Source organism: Hypanus sabinus, chromosome 6, assembly GCF_030144855.1.
Source record: "Hypanus sabinus isolate sHypSab1 chromosome 6, sHypSab1.hap1, whole genome shotgun sequence".
NCBI classification, from domain to species: domain Eukaryota; kingdom Metazoa; phylum Chordata; class Chondrichthyes; order Myliobatiformes; family Dasyatidae; genus Hypanus; species Hypanus sabinus.
The window spans coordinates 128208250-128231719 of NC_082711.1; the positions used below are offsets into that span (position 1 = coordinate 128208250).

Here is a 23470-nt window from a genome sequence, read left to right on the forward strand (position 1 = left end):
TTCAAGATTTCCAGCACCTGCAGAATCTCCTATTTATGATTTCCTCTCTAACACTTAGATCAATTAATTTATAAATCTACTTTTTGACCTAGCTGCTAATTGAAGCCCTTTGAGTGCCAATTAAACAGAGATATCCTTCAAAGTTGCTGAGCAACTTGATAAGGTAGTTAAGACAGCCAGTGGTGTGCTGGCCATCATTAGTTTGAGCACAAGAGCCGTGAGGTAAATTTGCAGCTCTATAAAACCCTGGTTATCGTGATCAGTTCTGGTCACCTCATTATAGGATGGATGTAGAAGCTTTAGAGAAGCTGAAGATAAAATTTAACAGGATGCTGCCTGGATTAGAGAACATGTCTTAAATGATAGGCTGAGCAAACTAAGGTTTTTCTCTTTGGAGTGAAGGAGGATGAGAGGCAATTTGATAGTGATGTACAGATGATAAGAGGACAATCAAGAGTCTTCTTCCCAAGTTGGAAATGTCAATACAAGGAGTCAAAATTTAAGATGATTGCAGGAAGAGGGGTTATCAGTGGTAAGCTTTTCTACACAGAGTGGTGAGTGCATGGAATGTCCTTCCAGGCATGGTCGTAGAAGCAGGTTTATTAGGGGCATTTAAGAAAATCTTAGATAGGCACATGGATGACAGAAAAATGGAGGGCTATGTAGGAGGGATTCATTAGATTGATCTTCAGATTAGGTTGTGCTGTGCTGTGTTCTATAACCCAGGCAACTGCAAGTCATTTGTTGGTAAGTAATTTATAAAAATACTGAAAGACAGTAAGTGATGTTAAGTTTACATACAGTCAGCCTTCCTTATCCGTGGATTCTGCATGTGTGGATTCAACAAACTGCAGATCGGGAAAACCCGCAAGTTCTCTCTCCAGCACTCATTGTTTGAGCATATACAGACTATTTTTTTCTTGTCATTATTCCCTAAACAATACAGTATAACGATTATTTACATAGTATTTACATTGTATTAGGTATTATAAGTAATCTAGAAATAACTTAAAAGTACAGGCAGTCCCCGGGTTATGAATGAGTTCCATTCCTGAGTCCGTCTTTAAGACAGTTTTGAAGTCGGAACAGGTACATCTGGTATTATTTAGCGTCAGTTAGTCAAATGTTTTTCTTAGTATATAGTACATATTTCACCTTTCTATGCATATAAAACACTTAAGAAACATAAGTATTTCAATAATTAAACCATTGCGTTGCTTAGTAATAATTGTAGCTTTCATCGGGGCAGGGCCTTTCACATGCTCCATTAAGATTGTGCCGATCGTTGACCAAATGTAGCCTAATGCTTTTCCAATGACCGATGTCATTTCACCTCTTTCCGATCGCGTTATTACTTCCACCTTATTTTCAATCGTGATCATGATTATTTTTGTGAACAGAAACACTGCGGATTCAGAGATGCGCCACAAGGTCCTAATGTCCATCGCACTGAGACATGTTAAATAAAGTCCAGGGTTCTGCTGGGTCCTAAAGACCACCGCACTGGGACAGGTTAAATAAGGGACTTGCGCATCCGCGTTTTTTGGTATCCGCAGGGGGTCCCGGAACCAATCCCCCGCGGATAAGGAGGGCCGACTGTATATTGTATGGAATCCCTGTGCTGTAAAAGAGCCCGATGGGACAGCTTATCAAATGTGTTCAGGAAGTGTCCTTAATCGGTACAGAGAGGTTCCAACAAGAACGTGAATGAGACTAGGAGAGCACTTTGCATCTAGTAATCATACTGCCATTTGCTTCAAGGGCAAATAGGTGCAGTCCTCAGGTTGAGATTCTAAATTGAAGGAAAACAAATTTTGACGTTATCAGAAAGGATCTGGCAAGTGTGGATTGGGACAGGTTGTTTTCTGGCAAAGGTGCACTTAGTAAGTGGGAGGCCTTCAAAAGTGAAATTTTGAGAATACAGGGTTTGTATAAACCTGTCATAACAAAAGGCGAGGATAACAAGTTTATGGAACCTTGGTGTTCGAGAAATATTGAGGATTGATTAAGAAAAAGGAAGTGCATAGCAAATATAGTCAGGAAGGAACAGATGAGTATAAGAAATGCAAGAGAATACTTAAAAAGGAAATCAGGAGGGCTAAAAGAAGGCATAAAGTTACTCTAGCACACAAGATGAAGAAGAATCTAAGGGCTTCTATAGATATATAGAGAATAGCAAGGGATAAAATTGGTCCTCTGGAAGAACACAGTGGTCAGCTGAATGAGATGGGGGACATCTTAAATGGATTTTTTTGCATTTGTATTTTACTCAGGAGATGAAAATGTAAACTATAGAAGTGAGGCAAAACAGCGGTGAGGCTGTGGACCATATGCAGATTACAAAAGAAAAGTTGTTTCCTGCCTTGTGGCAAAATAGGGTGGAGAAATTCCCAGGATCTGACAAGGGTTCCCTCAGACCTTATGGGACACTAGTGCAAAACTTGCAGGGGCTCTGGCAGAGATACTTATAACATCCGTAGGTGAAGTGCCGGAGGTTTGAAGGATATCTAATTTTGTTCCCTTGCTTAAGCAACACTCTATGAATAAGCCAGGAAATGATAAGCCAGTGAGTCTGATGTCAGTAGAAAGCAAGTTATTGGAAGATATGCTAAGAGACCAGATATAAAATATTTGGATAAACAGGGACCAACAAACGAGAGAAAATCTGCAGATGCTGGAAATCCAAGCAATAACACAAAATACTGGAATAACTCAACAGACCACGCAGTATTTATGGAAAAGAGTAAACAGATGATGTTTCAGGCCAAGACCCTTCATCCTGATGGGGACTAATTTGGGATAGTCAACATGGCTTTGTAAGATTGGTTAAACATGATTTACCATGCACAGAGATTTTTTTAAAGAACTTTACCAGGAAAGCTGATGAATGCAAGGCAGAATATTATGTCTACATGTACTTTAGCAAGTCATTTAACAATAGGTAGTAAATTGGGTTAATCTGGCTTTGCAGGAGAAGCCAGAGAGTAGTGGTAGATGGTTGCCTCCCTGATTGGAGGCTTTAGACTAGTGGCATGCTGCATGATCGGAGCTGCGTCTGGTGTTGTTTATAATCTATATGAACGATCTGGGTATTAATGTGGTAAACTGGATCAGCAAATTTCCAAAATGACACCATCAGGTAACCAGTTCTAGTTCTTGTTCTAGTTTAACCAGCCAACTCTATAACAACCACAATGAAGGAACTACTGACTACTACAAACCCCATTTCCAGAAAAATTGGGATATTTTCCAAAATGCAATAAAAACAAAAATCTGTGATGTTAATTCACGTGAACCCTTATTTAACGGACAAAAGTACAAAGAAAAAAATTTTCAATGGTTTTACCGACCAACTTAATTGTATTTTGTAAATATACACAAATTTAGAATTTGATGGCTGCAACACACTCAAAGTTGGGACAGAGTTAAAATAAGATTGAAAAGTGCACAGAATATTCAAGTAACACCGGTTTGGAAGACCCCACATTAAGCAGGCTAATTGGTAGCAGGTGAGGTATCATGACTGGGTATAAAAGTAGCATCCATCAAAGGCTCAGTCTTTGCAAGCAAGGATGTGTCGTGGCTCACCCCTTTGTGCCAAAATTTGTGAGAGAATTGTTAGTCAGTTCAAAGGGAACATTTCCCAACGCAAGATTGCAGAGAATTTAGGTCTTTGAACATCTACAGTACATAATATTGTGAAAAGATTCAGAGAATTCAGAGACATCTCAGTGCGGAAAGGGCAAGGTCGAAAACCACTGTTGAATGCGCGTGATCTTCGAGCCCTCAGGAGGCACTGCCTAAGAAACCGTCATGTTACTGTGACAATTATAGCCACCTGGGCTCGGGAGTACTTTGGAAAACCATTGTCACTTAACACAGTCCGTCGCTGCATCCAGAAATGCAACTTGAAACTGTATTACACAAGGAGGAAACCATACATCAACTCTATACAGAAATACCGGCGAGTTCTCTGGGCCCGAGCTCATCTCAGATGGACCGAAAGACTGTGGAACCGTGTGCTGTGGTCAGATGAGTCCACATTTCAGCTAGTTCTCGGAAAAAACGGGCATCAAGTTCTCCGTCCCAAAGATGAAAACGACCATCCTGATTGTTATCAGCGAAAGGTGCAAAAGCCAGCATCTGTGATGGTATGGGGGCGCATCAGTGCCCATGGCATGAGCGAGTTGCATGTATGTGAAGGTACCATTGACTCTGAGGCGTATATTAGGATTTTAGAGAGACATATGTTGCCATCAAGGCGACGTCTCTTCCCAGGACGTCCATGCTTATTTCAACAGGACAATGCCAGACCACATTCTGCATGGGCTACAACAGCGTGGCTTTGTAGACACCGAGAGCGAGTGCTCTCAGTCCAGATCTATATCCTATTGAAAATGTATGGCGCATCATCAAGAGGAGAATCAGACAACGGAGACCACGGACTGTTGAGCAGCTGAAGTCTTATATCAAGCAAGAATGGACAAAACTTCCAATTGCAAATCTACTACAATTAGTATCCTCAGTTCCAAAAGGAAAGGTGATGTAACATAATGATAAACATGCCTCTGTTGAGTGTGTTGCAGCCATCAAATTCTAAATTTGTGTATATTTACAAAATACAATTAAGTTGGTCAGTAAAACTATTGAAAATCTTTTCTTTGTACTTTTGTCAGTTAAATAAAGGTTCACGTGAATTAAGATATCACAGATTTTTGTTTTTATTGCATTTTGGAAAATATCCCAACTTTTCTGGAAATGGGGTTAGTAATAATGTTAATAAACTACATTACATTAAATCTCAATGTTCATATGCCATTAAACAGTATACAACTCCACAACTGAATGCACCTGAATAAAACTCCATTTTCTGAATTCGTTTTTTAATACATGCAAACATTTAGGAATTTATTCAGCCAGGTTTCCTTCACAGTACAAAAAAACAAATCTTCCACTAACCCAATAATGGAACCTTATTCTGAAGCATTTCTTTGTAACTGGCCATCAGGATGCCCACTGGGTTACTGGGAACAAACAGTCCTTCTTGAACAAGCCGCTCACAAGTTTGCATCAGCGTAGTGGAAAACTGAGATGGATCCACACCATAATCCCACCATCCTCCAACACCATCTGCAACTCCTGCAACAAAAATAGAACATCGAAAAATTGATTCACTAAGACTTGTGACTGGACCAATGTTTTTAGGAAAGCAGACAGAAGCACAGAGCACTCAGTCCAGCAAACTTTCCATCTGAAATGGAATCCATCTAGGCCTTTGCAAATGCATTAAGAACCATAATAAACTAAGTTATAAGCCTCCTTCAAACTATTATTCTATGAATTAAATGCAACTTAAAAACAGGGACATAGTAAGTAGAATGGAAATCTCTATTGCACTTATGAAGAAAAATTTCACAGCTTTCAAAGTGCAAGTTCAAGGTAAATTTATTATCAAAGTACATAATGTCACCCTATACAATCTTGAGATTCATTTTCTTATGGGCATTCACAGTAAATACAAAGAAAGATTCAATGAAAAACCACACACAAGGTGGGAAACAACCAATGTGCAAAATGCAATAAACTGTGCAAAAACAAAACAAACAAAATAATAATAATAAATGAATAAGCAATAAATATCAAAAACATAAAATGAGGAGTCCTTGAAGGTGAGAACATAGGTTGTGGGAACTATTCAGTGGTGTGGTGATTGAAGTTGAGTGAAGTTATCCCCTCAGGTTCAAGAGCCTGATGGCTGAGGGGTAATAACTTTTCCTGAATCTGGTAGTGTGGGTCCTGAGGGTCTTGTACAACCTTCTTGAGTATTGGTGGTATTTGATGATGATTGCTACTTTCCTCAGACAGTGCTCCTTTTAGTTGCTCCTTGTAAATGTAGCTTGGAAACAGCTCCTTTGCAGTTTTATCAAAAGAATGTGCTACTAAAGATATTAAGGAAAGAAGGCACACCTTGGTCAAAGTTATTAGCTTAGGAGCTTTTCAAAAGATGATCAGGCAAAATATAGAAACATAGAAAACCTATAGCAGAATAGAGGCCCTTTGGCCCACAACACTGTGCCGAATATGTTCCTACCTTAGAACTACCTAGGCTTTACCCATAGCCCTTTATTTTTCTAAGCTCCATGTAGCCATCCAGGAGTCTCTTAAAAGACCCTATCGTTTCCACCTCCTCCACAGTCACCAGCAGCCCATTCCACGCACACACCATTCCCTGCGTAAAAAACTTACCCCTAACATCTCTTCTGTACTTCCTTCCAAGCAACATCTCTTCTGTACCTACTTCCAAGCAACACTTATTGTTAAGGGGGACAGCCACAGAGGTACTCTCTAGTATCTGACTCTTGCCCTTTCCTTTCTTGACTATTACCCACTTATCTGTCTCCCGAGGTCTCGGTGTGACTACTTGCCTGTAGCTCCTCTCTATCACATACTCACTTTCCCTGATGAGACAGAGGTCATTGAGCTGCATCTCCAGTTCCCTAATACGGTCCCCAAGGAGCTGCAGCTCGACACACCTGACGCAGAAGTGACCTTCCGGGAGGATGGGAGTCTCCTGGACATCCTACATCCAACACCCAGTACAAAACACCGGCCTCACAGATATACTTCCTGAACAACAGGGGTACCATTTTGGATACCGTTTAGGGGGCAACCTTCCGAGCACAGCCATAGTGACCAGGTCTCTAGAGAAAGAGAAAGAGAAGAGGTGAAGAGGACTGCAGTAGCGATAGGAGATTCCATAGTTAGACGAATAGTGATGAGATTCTACGGAAGCGATAAAGACACCTGGAAGGTATGTTCCCTCCCAGGTGCCAGGGTCAGGATGCATCAGTCTGGGTCCACAGCATTCTGAAGGGGGAGTGTGAGCAGCTAGAAGTCTTGGTACATATTGGCACCAATGACATTGGTAGAAAAGGTGAGGAGGTCTGAAGAGAGATTTTAGGGAGCTAGGTAGAAAGGTGAAAAGCAGGACCACCAGGGCAGTAATCTCTGGATTGATACCAGTGCCATACACAACAACAGGCAAATCACTTTGGATATTGTGGGGGAGGGGAGTAACAGTAGTCCAGTCTCTGTCATTGGTCAGCCTCTGCAACTCCGAGGCACACTCTAGTTAGGGGATTTGTAAGTTATGGGAATGGGTTCTGTGGGCAAGAACAAGATTTTCTGATGGCATTACATGTCCTGTAATTACACTTTAAACCACTTTAGGACTGTACCAGAAAGTCCCACCAAATCTTCCAGTCCGTCCAGTAACATGCCATTGTGAATTATGTCATAAGAAATGTTACCATCATCATGGTTTAAGCTGACATCATTTAAAACCTTGGCTGTGTTATGGTGTTGTCCAGACTGGAAAACATATACAGTTGCTTCATGCCAAAATGCTATTAAGTTACTGATAAATAACCCTTTTGATGATTTTACTTAAACAAGGTAAGTTTGATGTAAAGGGCAAAGCTAGCAGCTTCAGGATACCCTAATTAAAAAGAGATATTAAGACGTGGCCAGGAAAAAGGAGGCATACAAACAGTACATTTGAGTTTCTGGAATCTGAAACAAGTGAATTCGTCCAAGACTACAAGATGTGTAAGAGTGCTCCAAGAGGAAAATCAAGAGGGCAAGAAAGGGGTATGAGGTGAATCTGACAGAAAAAGCCCAAGAGATTCTACAGGCATATTAATATTAAAAAGGTGACTTGGGTGAGAACAGGTCCTTTAAAAGTCAGCAGCCCCAAGAGGTAAGAAAGGTCTTCAAAAGAATATTTGTCATCAGTAGTGATGATCAAAGTTTCTTGGACTGGAGGCTGTCACTACTGTGACACAATGGCCAGAGCAAAGACCTATGTTGATTGCCAATTAAATATATGATAAGGACGTACATGTAAAAGGCATCACAGTGAAGACACTGGCGAGAATGAAGTGAGAAGCTGAGAGGTGATAGGTGGAAGGCAAAGGGTTTCTGTTCCAACCATGATTGATCCCCCACCTGTATTTCTTCCATTTCCCGCACATTGAGCCTCCACGTACAGCATATCATTTTCAGTAATGGCAGAAAAGAAGTGCGAGAGAACCTGGGGAGTCCTTGTGCAGGATTTCCTGAAAGTTAACTTGCAAGCTGAGGCAGTGGTAAGGAAAGAAGATTTAATCTTAGCATTCATTTTAAAAGAACTAGAATATAAAAAACAAGAATGTAATTCTGGGATTTTATAAGGCATTGGTCAGGCCACTCTCAGAGTATTCTGGTCATTTTGGGCCCCATATCTAAGAAATGATGTGCTGATATTGGAGAGGGTCCAGATAAGGTTCATGAGAATGATCTCAGGAATAAAAGGGATTACAGATGAGAAGTGTTTGATGGCTCTTTTTGCCCCTACTGCTCTTGCCTCATCATCATTCAACAGCCCAAATATTCAATTTACCAGCATGTCTGTTGGGGTCATATACTGTTTCCAGTGCTCCCAGTATGATCTCATGAACATCAGTGAAACACAAAGAAGATTAGGGGCCACTTTGTCAAGCATCTTCACTTTGTCTGCCACAAAAAAAAAAGGGTCTCTCAGTAGCTACCCATTTCAATGTAATTTCCTATTCTGATGTAGCTGTCCATGGGCTCGTCATGTTGAAGCCAAACTCATGTCGGAGGAGCAACACCTCATATTCCATCTGTATAGCCTCCAACCTGACAGCAAGAATGTAATTAATCTATCTTCCAGTAATTTTTCCCCTTCATCCTCTTTCCATCCCCTCTCACTCCTCCCTTCTCCTCACCTGGCTATCACCACTCCCTGGTTCCACTACTCCTCTCTCTTCCATGTCCCACTGTTCTCTTATTGTTTCCTCCTCCTTCCGCTCCTTACCTCGTCGAGCTTGCTGCTCCATCTCTCTCCCCCACCCAACTTCCCGCACACCTGCCAACTTGTATTAATTCCCCTCCCAAATCTTATTCTGGCTTCTGGCCCCTTCCTTTCCAGTCCTGAAGAAAAGTTTCAGTCTGAAACACCAACTGTTTAATCCCCTCATAGATGCTACATGACTTGTTGAGTTCCTCCAGCATTTTACGTCTGTTAGTCATTCTGTAGAACCCGTTTTTCTACCCATGTCTTTGCAACTAATGAGTACCAAATCTCTGGCTGCCCACCCCTTTGAGAATGTTCTGTAACTTCTCAGAGGCATCTTTAGCCTTAGCACCTGGAAGCAATGTAGCATTCCCAGAGTTTCACTCACAGTCACAGAATCTGAGTCCATCCCCCAACTATCCAGCCTCCTGTCATGGAACCATAGGAACATGGACTCTGCTCTTGTCATTCCACCATGGCAGATTCCATTATCCCTCTCAACCCCAATCTCCTGCATTCTCTCCATAACCTATGAGACCCTTACTAATCAATAAGCTATCAACCACCAAAGCCATCCAGGGTAATGAGTTACACAAATTCATCAACGTTTGGCTAAAGAAATTCCTCCTCATCTCTATTCCAAAAGAAACACCTTTGCATTGAGACTGTGCCCTGTGGTCCTAGACTCATTCACTATAGGAAACATCCTCTCCATGTCCACTCTCTCTAGGCCTTTCAATATTCAGCAGGTTTCAATTAGATCCCCTCTTATTATTCTAAACTTCAACGAGTACAGGCCCCAAGCAATCAAATGCTCATAACAAGCTCACAAGACTTCCAGTAAGATGGCGGCAGGTAGACTGTAAGACATAGGAGCAGAATTAGGCCATTTGGCCCATCAAGACTGGTCTACTCCGCCATTCAATCATGGCTGATCCTTTCTCTCCACTCCTATAAGCATACATTCAACAGCCTCTCTGAAGCCAACCAAAGGCGTTTGCTTCTTTGTTAAATGTGTTTCTATACATAGTAAGACTATTCTTAACTCCAATGACTATGTGTCCAACAAGTTTACACATCAGTGAGCTGCTCATTGTTCGGAGTAGCTGCCAGGAGTGTCATTAGAACCGGCAGGCGGTTCAGAGATGGCGCGTCGCACCAGTCGGGCCGAGGAATTTCAGTCAGGCCGCAGGAAGAGCAGGATTGGATTCAGAAGAGCTGACCTGGGTGCAGACCATGCAGTTGATGCTTTCGAGTTGGCGCGAAGGTGGCCTGTAGTGAAACCGTGACTGTCTTGGACGTTTCTTTTGCGATCACAAGATCCTGTTGGACATTGATTGCCCCAGGCCTGCTTGCCTTGTTTGGTGACGAGACAGGAAGTGAGACAGCAGTGTCGCCTCTGTTGTAGCATGTACTAGGCCTTAAGCCACAGACTTACATTGTAGCATGGCATCTGTGTTCGGTTGGGGGTGGCCTCGCTCATCAGTGCTGCCCTCCAGAGTTGGATTGGTGGATTTACAGGCTGGACTGCGAAGGTCAATCAATTTGCATGACTCATGACTCAAGGTCTTGGACTAAAAATATGTTGCCTTACGTGACTATGTTCTTTGTTTTCTCGCTATTTTGAATGCACGTATTTTTGCACCTTGGCGCCAGAGCAACGGTCTCAATTGGCAGTATCTATGTATGGTTTGAATGGCAATTAAACTTCATTTGATTTGATACATTAACCCTTTCATTCTCAGGATCATTTATGTGAACCTCTTCTGGACCCTCTCCAATGCCAACACATCCCTTCTTAGATAAGGAACCCAAAACAATAACCTATAAATAACAATAACCTATCCCTCAACGTCAGCAAGATGAAGGAATTGGTTGTTGACTTCAGAAGGTGTAGCGGACCGCACAACCCCATTTACATCAGTGGTGCGCAGGTGGAACAGGTCAAAAGCTTTAATTTCCTCGGGGTGAATATCACAAATGACCTGACTTGGTCTAACCAAGCAGAGTCCACTGCCAAGAAGGCCTACCAGCACCTTTACTTCCTGAGAAAGCTGAAGAAATTTACCCTGTCGCCTAAAACCCTCACTAATTTTTATAGGTGCACCGTAGAAAGCATTCTTCGAGGGTGCATCACAACCTGGTATGGAAGTTGTCCTGTCCAAGACCGGAAGAAGCTGCAGAAGATTGTGAACGTAGCCCAGCACATCACACAAACCAATCTTCCATCCTTGGACTCATTTTACACTGCACGCTGTCAGAGCAGTGCTACCAGGATAATCAAAAACAAGACCCACCCAGCCAACACACTTTTTGTCCCACTTCCGTCTAGGAGAAGGTTCAGGAGCATAAAGATTCATACGGTCAGATTTGGGAACAGCTTCCTTCCAACTGTGATAAGACTGCTGAACAGATCCTGACCCTGATCTGGGCCGTACCTTCCAAATATCTGGACCTGACTTGCACTACCTTACTTTCCCTTTTCTATTTTCTAATTATGATTTATAATTTAAATTTTTATTATACTTACTTCAATTTGTACTTCAGGGAGCACGAAGCGCAGAAACAAATATCACTGTGATGATTGTACACTCTAGTATCAATTGTTTGATGACAATAAAGTAAAGTAAGTAAAACTGCTCATCATATTCCAAGTACAATCTAACCAATGCCTCATAAAGACTCAGCATTACATCCTTGCTTTTCTATGCTAGTCCTTTAAACTGAATGCTAACATTGTATTTGCCTTCCTGTACGAGGACCTCCAAATCCTTTTGCACCTCTGATTTCTTAATTTCCTCATTTAGAAAATAGTCTATGCCTTTATTCTTTCTACAAAGTTCATGACTATACACTTCCCTACACTGTATTCCACCTGTCTCTGCTTTGCCCATTCTCTGTCTAAATCCTACTGCAGACTCCCTGCTTCTTCCTGCCCTCCATCTATTTTTGTATCATCCACAAACTTAGTCACAAATCCCTCAATTCCGTCATCAAGATCATTGACTTATAACATAAAAAGTGGTCCCAACACTGACCAGCAAACTAGAAAACACCCCCTTTATTCCCATTCTTTGCCACCTGCCAGTCAGCTAATCTATCCATGCTGGTATCCTTGCTGTACCATCGGCTCTTATCTTGTTTAGCAGCCTCATATGCTGCACCTTGTCAAATACCTTCTGAAAATCCATGTGAACAACATCCTCTGTCTCTCCTTTGTCATTCCTATCCATTATTTCCCTCAAAGAATTCTAAAAGATTTGGCATGTAAAAATTTCCTTTTAATCATATGCCTCCAAGTATCCTGAAACCTCATCATTAATAATGGACTCCAACATCTTCCCCACCACTGACATCAGACTAATTAACCTCTAATTTTCTGTCTTTTGCCCCCCTCCTTTTCAAAACTGAAGTGACATTTGCAACTGATGCAAAATACTCATTAGGTTTGTCCATAATGCCATACATGGAGCTTAGAAAAATAGAGGGCTATGTGCTAGGGAAATTCTAGGCAGTTTCTAGACTAGGTTACATGTCAGACACAACATCATGGGCCAAAGGGCCTGTAATGTGCGGTACATCTCTATATTCTATGTTTATGTTCAATTGTCGAGCCTCCTCAAAGTAAATTTTGCTATTTCATATGACCTCCGAATTGATCTCAGAAACTCCAGCCATCGCTGCTCTGCTGTCATCCCTGGTAGTATCCACTTCCAATCAACTTCAGCTAGCTCCTCTCTTATAACTCTAGTTAACTTTAAGTTCAAAGTAAATTTATCTACAAAGTACAGATGTCACTATATACAACTCCAAATTTCATTTTCTTGTGAGCATACTCAGTAAGTCTATAGAATAATAACCATTACAGAATCAATGAAGACTTCCTGACTTGGGTGTTCAATCGGAGTGCAGAAGACAACAAACTGTGTAAATACAAAAAGGAAGAAATAATAATAAATAAACAAGCAATGAATATCCAGAACAAGAGATGAAGAATCATTGAAAGTGACTCCAATGCTTGTGGGAATGATGCGCCAAGTGAAGTTGAGGGAAGTTATCCCCTTTGGTTGAAGAGCCTGAGGTTAAAGGGTAACAACTATTCCTGAATCCAACGCTGTGAATCCTGAGGCTTCTTTACCTTCTTCGTAATGGCAGCAGAGAGAAGAGAGCGTGGCCTGGGTGGTTGGGAGTCCTTGATGATGGATGCTGCTTTCCTGTAACAGCATTTCATGCAAATGTACTCAATGGTTGGAACTGGGCCATATGATGGACTGGGCAGCATCCACTACATTAGTGGATTTTCCATTCAAGGTAGGTGTTTCCATACCAGGCTGTTATGCAGCTAGTCAATATTCTCTCCACTAAACATCTGTAGAAGTCTGTCAACGTTTCAGATGTCAAGCCGAATCTCCACAAATTCCTAAGGAAATAGAGGTGTGGTCATGCTTTTTTTGTAATTCTTTGTAAAGAGCCTAGGATAGGTCCTTCAAACAATTAACATCGAGGAATTTAAAGTTGCTGACCCTCTCCACCTCTGATGCGAACTGGCTCATGACCTTGGATTTCCTTCTCATGAAGTCCATAATCAGCTCAGGTTTTTGTTGTGGCACCACTTAGCCAGATTTTCAATCTCCCTCCTATATGCCCCACAGACATAAGTGTAGAGCAGGGCGCTAAATATACAGCCTTGAGGTGCACCTGTGCTGATGGAGATCATGGTGGAGATTTTGGTGTCAATCTGAACTGACTGGGGTTTGCAAATGAGGAAGTCAAGGATCCAATTGTACAAAGAGGTATTGAGTCCAAGATCTTGAAGCTTATTAATTAATTGAGGGGGTGATCGTATTGAATGCAGAACTGTAGTCCATGAAGAGCATTCTGATGTATGCATCTTTGTATCCAGATGTTCCACGATTGTGAAGAGCCAACGGAATAGCACCTGCTGTGGACCTGTTGCTCCACTAGGAAAACTGGAGATGATCCAAGTTGCTTCTCAGGCAATTGTTGATATGTTTTATCACCAACTTCCCAAAACACTTCATCTCCATGAATGCAAGTGCTACTGGGCAACAGTCATTGAGGTAGGTCACCATGCTTTTCTTGGGCAATTATACAGCATTGAAACATGCTTAAAGCAGGTGGGTACCTCACAAGCTGAAGCAAGAGGTTAAAAACCTCAGTGAACACTTCAGCCAGTTGATCATTTAGTACTTGGCCAGTTATCTCATCTAGGCCAGATGCTTTTTGTGGGTTCTCCCTCCTAAAGGTTGCTCGCACATCAGCCTCAGAGCCTGAGTTCTTAGGATCATCAGGGGATGTCGAGTTCGTGATGGTTCCTCGATATTTTCACGGTCAAAGCAAGCGGTGAACTCATCTAGAAATAAAGCCCTGCTGTCACTTAATTTAACTTTATAACAGGAGACATTTTTCAAGCCATGCCACAACTGCTGAGTATAAAGTTACTCCACTGATACATCTGATTTTTGCTTCACCCTCTCAAACCACAGGGTGAATTCCATCATATTATAATCACTGTCACCTTCAGCTCCCTAATCACAACACAACAATCTAGAATTGCCTTTTCCCTAGTGGGCTCAACCACAAGCTGCTCTAAAAAGCTAACTCATAGGCATTCTACAAACTCTCTCTTGGGATCCAGCACCAACCAGACTTTCCCCCAATCCACCTGCACATTGAAATCCCCCATGACCATCACAACAGTTCCCTTTTCACATGCCTTTTCCCATTGTAATTTGCACCCACATCCAGGCCACTGTTCGCAGGCCTGTACATAACACCCATCAGGGTCATTTTACCCTTGCAGTTTCTTAACTCTACCCACAAGGATTCTATATCTTCCGATCCTGTGCCTTCTTTCTAAGAATTTGATTTCCATTTTTTTTAACCAACAGAGCCACCTACCTTCCATATTTCCATATACAACGTGGATTCTTGGAGTGTAATCTTCTTTCAACCACGACTCAAGTCAAGCCAAGTAAACTCAACTCACTTTTTATTGTCATTTTGACCATAACTACTGGTACAGTACACAGTAAAAACAAGATGACGTTTTTTCAGGACCATGGTGCTAAACAAAAGCTATACTGAACTACGTAAAACAACACAAAAAACTACACTAGACTACAGACCTACTTAGGACTGCAAAAGTGCACAAAATAGTTCAGGCGTTACAATAAACAAGACAATAGGCACGGAAGAGGGTAGTAAGTTGGTGTCAGTCCAGGCTCTGGGTATTGAGGAGTCTGATGACTTGGGGGAAGAAACTGTTACATAGTCTGGTTGTGAGAGCCTGAATGCTTCGGTGCCTTTTTCCAGAGGGCAGGAGGGAGAAGAGTTTGTATGAGGGGTGTGTGGGGTCCTTCATAATGCTGTTCGCTTTGCGGATGCAGCGTGTAGTGCAAATGTCCGTAATGGCGGGAAGAGAGACCTTGATGATCTTCTCAGCTGACCTCACTATCCGCTGCAGAGTCTTGCGATCCCAGATGGTGCAATTTCCGAACCAGGCAATGATGCAGCTGCTCAGGATGCTCTCAATACAACCCCTGTAGAATGTGATGAGGATAGTGGGGTGGGAGATGGACTTTCCTCAGCCTTCGCAGAAAGTAGAGACAATGCTGGGCTTTCTTTGCTATGGAGCTGGTGTTGAGGGACCAGTTAAGATTCTCCGCCAGGTGAACACCAAGAAATTTGGTGCTCATAACGATCTTTACCAAGGAGCTGATGTTCAGCAGAGAGTGGTCACTCCCTGCCCTCCTGAAGTGAACAACCATCTCTTTTGTTTTGTTCACATTCAGAGACAGGTTGTTGGCTCTGCACCAGTCCGTTAGCCGCTGCACCTCCTCTCTGTATGCTGATTCGTCGTTCTTGCAGATGAGATTAGTTTCATTCATATAGTGCTTTGACACCCCTTAGCTTTCCCAAAGCTTTTATGACAAATCCACAAATTGTGTTAATTTATATTAGTAATTATACTGGTTACAGACACTCAGCGGATATCATAGCACTGTCCAACTTCCCCGCTCTTTCACAAGTTTCACTATCAATATCTGGCTGAGAAAATGTATCAAGATGCCAATTACTAATTAACCCAGGGGTGGGCAAACTTTTTGACTTGTGGGCCACAAAGGGTTCTAAAATTTGACAGGACCAGGAGCAGATGGATGGAGTGTTTTGGTAATACACCTCATAAGAGAAAATAAAATATCATGGGATATGTAGAAAACATGTGCTTTAATTTCAATTGAAAATGAACAAATGCATTACAACAAAATATCTGTCTTAGAAGTCCCATGGTATTTAGCTATTTATTGAAATGACTTTTAAAACACTGAAAATTAAATGAAATAGTTTTTTTTAGTAGTAACAGTTATTATTTTAAAGCACTGAAAATGCTGTTATCCTTCAAGATATTATCATCATCACTCTCCTCCTGACTGTCTTTATTTCAAAAACGGTAGGAGATGCAGGTCTACTTGTCCTGCTCCTTCTTATTCAATTGTCCCCTGTGCCAAAACTCAACAACGGCCAGCACAAAGACAGAACAGTGACAGCGCGCCAGTATGCGGAGCGCGTTATTTGATCTGGAGCACATTTTTTTTATTTTGAGAATGTACGTGCACCTGCGCACTACTCATGTCCATCACTTAACAGAAATGACATGTAACATGTAAGGCTTATTGAAAAAAATATTTTCAAATGCATTTTTTACATAACACAACGAAGAAACTTATTTTTAATTTCAGTGGGAACAGTGTTGTTGGTCTCCCTTTTTAGCCAGCGCATCAAAGTCTGGATTTAGTTTTGTTGTGGCGATCCTCAGGATGGATCTGAGGTGTTGGTCAGTTAACTTGGATCTTTGGCTGGCTTTGTTGATGTTCATGACGCTGAACGCCTGTTCACACAAATAGGTCGAGCCGAACAAAGAGTAAAGCGCAAATGTGGAGTAATAAGCTGCACCTCAACAAAGGTCAATGTATATAGAGTGCGTCATCTATTGGGAAAACGCCAGAATTGCGGGGAAAAAACGTTAACAAGGTTTATTAATATAATTTCATCAAGTTCTGCGGGCCGGATTAAAAAGCTTAACTGGCCGCATATGGCCCGCGGGCCGTAGTTTGCCCATGCCTGAATTAACCGCTTCAAGTGCCAAAATCAGTTAAGTGAATGTTTAATAGTACAGAGGACTGCCACATAGCTTGCTCAGCACTGGAAATTTACTCTTAAAGCACATCTGCACTGGCAGAGGATGTGGATATAAAGAGCCAATTTCACATAGGACTACACCAGTTAGATTCAGAACAGACCTGGCAACTCAACGTAGGACATTCAAGCCCTATCGAGTGCTCCATCAACAATAGCAAAAATGTACAGAACCACATTTTGTGACATCAAGGATTGGCATATCCCACACTCCACAACTGGCACGCATTTATTCAACCTAGTCAAGTCCAACAGTGTTCTGTGTAATCAAACAACATTCAGAAAGTGCAAAGTGATTTTACAGCCAATTGATTAAATCAAAGCTAGGAAGAAGGGGCTCTCAAGAACATTTCAGTCTTCAAAAATAGTAAAACACAGCATGTGAGTACAAGGATAAGGTGTTTAGGAAGAACTGTTGAATAGATCTCCTATCCTGACAGATCCCTACCATCACAGAAGCAAGACTTCCAACTACTTCTTTTCACTCTACAAGAAATAAAGAGCACAGCTAAGAAAACAGAATACAGCTAAATCTTTGGGATCAGACTACATCCCTACTGTAGTACTGATAAGTTACACTGCAGGACAAACTATTATTCTAGCCATGCTGCTCTAGTACATAAACAACATTGGCATATGATAAGATGGACTCTTGACTTCACAATCTATTTGCCAAGTTGCACCGCATTTTCTCTGGAGTGTGTTACGTACCCCGTAACTGGGTTACTTACCAGCAAAGATAGAGACGTCCATTGGAGTCTGGTGATACTATTTTTAACAGTATTTATTAGCAAAAATACACAAAAAAAATCAATGCAAATATACAGATAATTTACGTCGTCAATACTAAACATAAAAGTGCGGGTATAATAATAATCAGTAAGAAATAAGCTCTATCGTTGTCTAGGGGATAATGAATTGTCCGATGGAAATATAAAGTTTGTTTCAGTTCACACAGGCTGCCGTCGTTTGTTTGTCGCTGTGTTGCAATTGTTGGAGAAAGAGAGAGAGATAGAAGAATGGGAACAGTTACCGCTATTGTTTTTGCCAACCTTCCTTTATGATTTCGATCCGTCGGTGTCTCGTTGTTGTGGCCGTTCAAGTATGACCTCTCCTTTAGCTAAACCGTTCTTCCGTGATGAGCCCGCCACCCAGGCAAGGGAGGACGCACATGAGCTCTCACCGGCTTTCGCTATAAAACGCTGTCACTGGATTTCTAGCGTTTCTCCTGGTGTGTCTAAGGGGTGTTCCCCAGACCCTCCTTTTATCCTCATCACGGGGTCTCAGATGTCAATCAGGTTGGGATGATGCAATCCCTCAACCAGACCACTCTGGTTGTCCCTGAGGGGTTTCAATGAATAGTACAGTACTCAATACATAATTCCTTCTCCAAGAGACAATAGCAGTAATCAGTGGTTCCGTTCCGCTTCTGTTAGGAGACATTCCACCTTGTTGTGTATTCTGCGTTGTCTATAACAACTGCCTTTGCTGTGATCCTGTGTGTCTCTCTCTCTCATTTCCTGACATGCTGTGTTTCTCTCTCATTCCCTAGGTCTCAGACCAGAAATAATACTGATCTTGCGATTCTCAAAGGGGGGGGGGGGGGGCGACTTTGCTCCCTTCATTCGTAACAAGTGTAACATTTTATTGTGATTGTTTTACCTTGTATGACAGTGCACTGCTGCAATGAATTCTGTATAGATGGCATGTAGGACTAGTTTTTCCACTGTACAGTGGTAGATGTGACAATAATAAACTAGTTAAGAATGTACAATATTGAAAACTGCAAGATGTATCATATTCAGTAAAAGGACATATCTGACAATTACCATCCAGCTTCCTCTCATTCACCAAAGAGCTGGAGTATGTTATAGACTATATTTCCTGATAGTCCTGTCTATAACATACTCCAAGGAAGAAGAGTGGCTCCCTTTGACATGAGATATTTGGTTGGAATCAAAGGAACATGGCAGTTGGAGGTCAATCAGCACTACCACAGGGTTTCACTGCACAAAACACTGTCTTTGGCCCAGCTTCCTTGAGTTGCCTTCCTTCCATCAAATAGTCATGAGTGGGGATGTTTGCTGTTAATCCAACTTGCAGTCCCCCAGCAAATGAAGCAGATCATGACTATATGCAGCAAAACCCAAACAAGAGTTGAAAGTGGCAACATTACCTTGTGGCTCTAAAACTCAATTCCCCCGACTAATGAAGGCCAACAACACATGACTTCTTACCAATCCTATCAATTTGTGAGACAAATTTAAGAGATCTATGGACATGGACCCCACAATCCCCCATTCCTCCATTCTGCTCAGAACCCTGTAACCTGCCTTCAAATTCGACCTTCCAAAGTGAATCATTTCACATTTCCACAGTGAACTTCATCTACCACTCCTCAGCCTAGCTCTGCATCCTGTCCATGACCCATTGCAAACTACAATCCTCCACACTTTCCACAAATCCACCAACATTTGTGTCAGCTGCAAACTTATAAACCCCACTTCCGTTTTCTTATCCAAGTAATTTAGAAAAATCACAAAGAGCATGAGTCCCATAATAGATCCTGCAGAACACTACTGGTCATCAACGTCCAGTCAGAAAATTCTCCATCTTCCACTACCCTCTGCTTTCTGTAGGAAAGCCAATTCTGAATCCATGCAGCCACGTTTCACTGGTTTTCTCATACCTCCTGGCTTTCTGACTGAGCCTTTGGGGAGGCTTGTTGAATTCCTTACTAAAATCTATATATACCACATCCACTACTCTGTCTTTATCAATAAATTGTCACTTTCTCAAATTATTCGATCAGGCTTGTGAGGCACTATCTGCCCCTCACAAAGCCATGTTAGCTTTCCCTAATCAGACTACGATTATTAGATCTCCCCTCAACCTTCATCACACCAGAGAAAACAATTCAAGTTTGTCCAACATCTCCTTGTATCACACTCCACCTAATCCAGGCAGCATTCTGTTAAATCTATTTTGCTCTCTCTCCAAAGTCACCACATCTTTCCCATAATGGGGTGATCAGAATTGAATGCAATACTCCAGGAGCAGCCTAACCATAGTTTTATAAAATTGCAACATAACTTCCCAACTCTTGCATTCAGTGCCATCATTAATAAAGTCAAGCACGTCCTACGGCTTTCTTTACCATCCTATCAATGTGTGCAGCAATTTTCAGAGGGTTATGGCCATGGACCCCAAGATCTCCCTGTAATTAAACATTGTTAAGTTTCTTGCCACTAACTGTATACTTTCCCTTCACATTTGATCTGCTAAACCTCATGATAAAACTTCATCTTCCATTTCTCTATCTATATGTGCAAAGGACCTATATCCCACTGTATCCTAAATTTTCTAAAGATCAAAGAGCTGATTGCAGACTTCAGGAAGGGAACAACAGACAATAGGTGCAGGAGTAGGCCATTCTGCCCTTCTAGCCAGCACCGCCAATGTGATCATGGCTGATTATCCACAATCAGTACCCTGTTCCTCCCTTCTCCCCATATCCCTTGACTCTGCTATCTTTAAGAGCTCTATCTAACTCTTTCTTGAAAGCATCCAGAGAATTGGCCTCCACTGCCTTCTGAGGCAGAGCATTCCATAGATCCACAACTCTCTGGGTGAAAAAGTTTTTCCTCAACTCTGTTCTAAATGGCCTGCCCCTTATTCTTAAACTGTGGCCTCTGGTTCTGGACTCCCCCAACATCGGGAACATCTTTCCTGCCTCCAGCGTGTCCAATCCCTTAATAATCTTATATGTTTCAATCAGATCCCCTCTCATCCTTCTAAATTCCAGTGTATACAAGCCCAGTCACTCCAATCTTTCAACATATGACAGCCCCGCCATCCAGGAATTAAACTCGTGAACTTACGCTGCACTCCCTCAATAGCAAGAATGTCCTTCCTCAAATTTGGAGACCAAAACTGAACACAATACTCCAGGTGTAGTCTCACCCCAGGGCCCTGTACAACTGCAGAAGGACCTCTTTGGTCCTATACTCAACTCCCCTTGTTATGAAGGCCAACATGCCATTAGCTTTCTTCACTGCCTGCTGTACCTGCATGCTTACTTTCTGTGACTGATGTACAAGAACACTTAGATCTTGTTGTACTTCCCCTTTTCCTAACTTGACACCATTCAGATAGTAATCTGCCTTCCTGTTCTTGCCACCAAAGTGGATAACCTCACATTTATCCACATTAAACTGTATCTGCCATGCATCTGCCCACTCACCCAACCTGTCCAAGTCACCCTGCATTCTCCTAACATCCTCCTCACATTTCACTCTACTACCCACAAAGCAATCCTTGTATAGGGATCTTAAGTAGAGAGAGTGAGCAATTTCAAGTTCCTGGGTGTCACTACATTAATCTGGACACAACATATTGCTTTGTAGGAAGCAATATGTCCTAATCTAGGATGACGTAGAAAATTTAGTTAAGAAAAGATTACAAAAAGTTCAAGAAACAAGGTACTGTTAGAGCTCTAGAAAATTACAAGGGTGCCAGGAAGGAGCTCAAAAATGAATTTACAAGAGCTAGAAGGGGCATTGAGAAGGCCTTGGTGATCAGGATTAAGAAAAACCCCAAGGCATTCTACAAATATGTGAAGAGGAGCCTTGTGAGAATAGGACCAATCAGAAACGAGAGTGGAAAAGTGCATGGAGCTGAAGGAGGTAGCGGAGGTACTTAATAAACACTTCGCTTCAGTATTAACCAGTGAAAAGGACTTTGGTCTTACAAATGATTCCCATCTCTGCTGTAATATTTCACCTACCACAATCCTTTATCACCTTTGGGGAAGGGAGTTCAAAACGCTTGTAATTCTCAGAGAAACTCACTTTACTCTAGTCCTCATCTTTCTTTCTCCAGTCCTGCTGAAGGGTCTCGGCCCGAAACTTGGACTGTAATCTTTTCCTTAGACGCTACCTGGCCTGCTGAGTTCCTCCAGCATTTTGTGTGGGTTGCTTGGATTTCCAGCATCTGCAGATTTTCTGTTGTTTGGGATTGTCTTACTAACTTGATTAGGTTTCTTAATTAGGTGATCAGTGAAAGTACAGCAGTGAACGTCATCTCCACGATTTTAGTAAGACATTCGACAAGGTCGTTTATGGTTGGCTCATCTAGAAGATTAAGATGCATAGGGTCCTTGGTGACTCGGCCATTCGGTTTAGAAAAGGATTACCCATAGAACACATCTTATTCTGTCTGGAAGTCTGTTTCAAGTGAAGCTTGGCAATGGTCCATACGGGGACCTCCACTGTAACATGGATGGATGGGTAGGTTAGTAAGTTTACAAGTGGCACAAAGGTTGATGGTGTTGTAGACAGTGTAAAATACAGAGTGGAATATAGGTCCTTTGCACATATAGGTAGAGAAATGGAAGATGGAGTTTAATCTGGCTAAACATGAGGTTTAGCAGATCAAATATAAAGGAAAAGTACATAGTTAGCAGCAAGAAACTTAACAGTGTTTAATTACAAGAAAATCTTGGGATCCATGGCCATAAGCCCCTGAAAGCTGCTGCATGCATTGATAGAATGGTAAAGGAAGGCATAGGGCATGCTTGACTTTATTAATCAAGGCACTGAATTCAGGAGTTGAGAAGTTATGTTGCAATTTTATAAAACTATGGTTAGGCTGCTCCTGGAGTATTGCATTCAGATCTGATCACCCCATTACAGGAAAGATATGGAGATTTTAAAGCAAGTGCAGTTAGTGGACTGAAACATATGAATGTACAGACATTAAAAAAGGGCATGTAGAGCCCACGTAGTATATTTACAGGAAACTCACTTAAGTGATAATGAGCATGGAAAATTAAAGAGAATGGGCTTCACTAATTTGTTTTTCTCCTCATATAAATCAGGACATAGAAAAGGAGTTGCTATTCTTAACTGAAGCAAGCTAAATTTTGAAAAAGTATTTGAAATGGGAGATAAGGATGGCAGATATATTCTGGTAAGGGAAAATATAGATGGAAATCCAGTTACTTTATTAAATATATACGCACCCCCAGGAAGTGATATTAGTTTCTTCCAGAAAGTTACTAATATTATGGTAACAGAAGCAGAAGGTCTCATACGTGGGGGAGACTTAAATTTACAATTACAACCAAAGTTAGACTCTTCCAATAGAAAAACTTATGAAACAAAGTCCTTACATAAGAAAGTTAATACACTTTTTGAGGATGTTGGTTTAATTGATATATGGTGGGACCTTTTCCCCAACAGAAGGGATTACACTCATTATTCTGCCCCCACCACTCCGTATATACAAGAGACTATTTCGTAACACTTGGAAAAGATAAAGACAAATTAATCACCTATGGAATTGGGACAACCAAAGAATAGTATGTGGAAACTAAATTCAAGTCTGCTCAAT

General features: G+C 41.6%; 1 protein-coding gene across 9 annotated transcripts in view; it reads right to left on the reverse strand.

Moving 5' to 3' along the window:
* Positions 1 to 23470, reverse strand: part of LOC132395819 (protein phosphatase PTC7 homolog) — a 143415-nt gene that overhangs the window by 113105 nt on the left and 6840 nt on the right. For 8 of the 9 annotated variants that reach the window (XR_009512756.1, XR_009512757.1, XR_009512758.1 and 5 more), the window contains exon 2: positions 4960 to 5139. The exons of the other annotated variant lie outside the window; for it this stretch is intronic. Coding sequence is in view for 4 of the 8 variants with exons in the window: in XM_059972906.1 (XP_059828889.1) it covers positions 4960 to 5139 (180 nt within the window). In the remaining 4 variants the exon portion in view is untranslated. The remainder of the gene's footprint in view (positions 1 to 4959; positions 5140 to 23470) is intronic. 9 annotated transcript variants of the gene reach the window in all.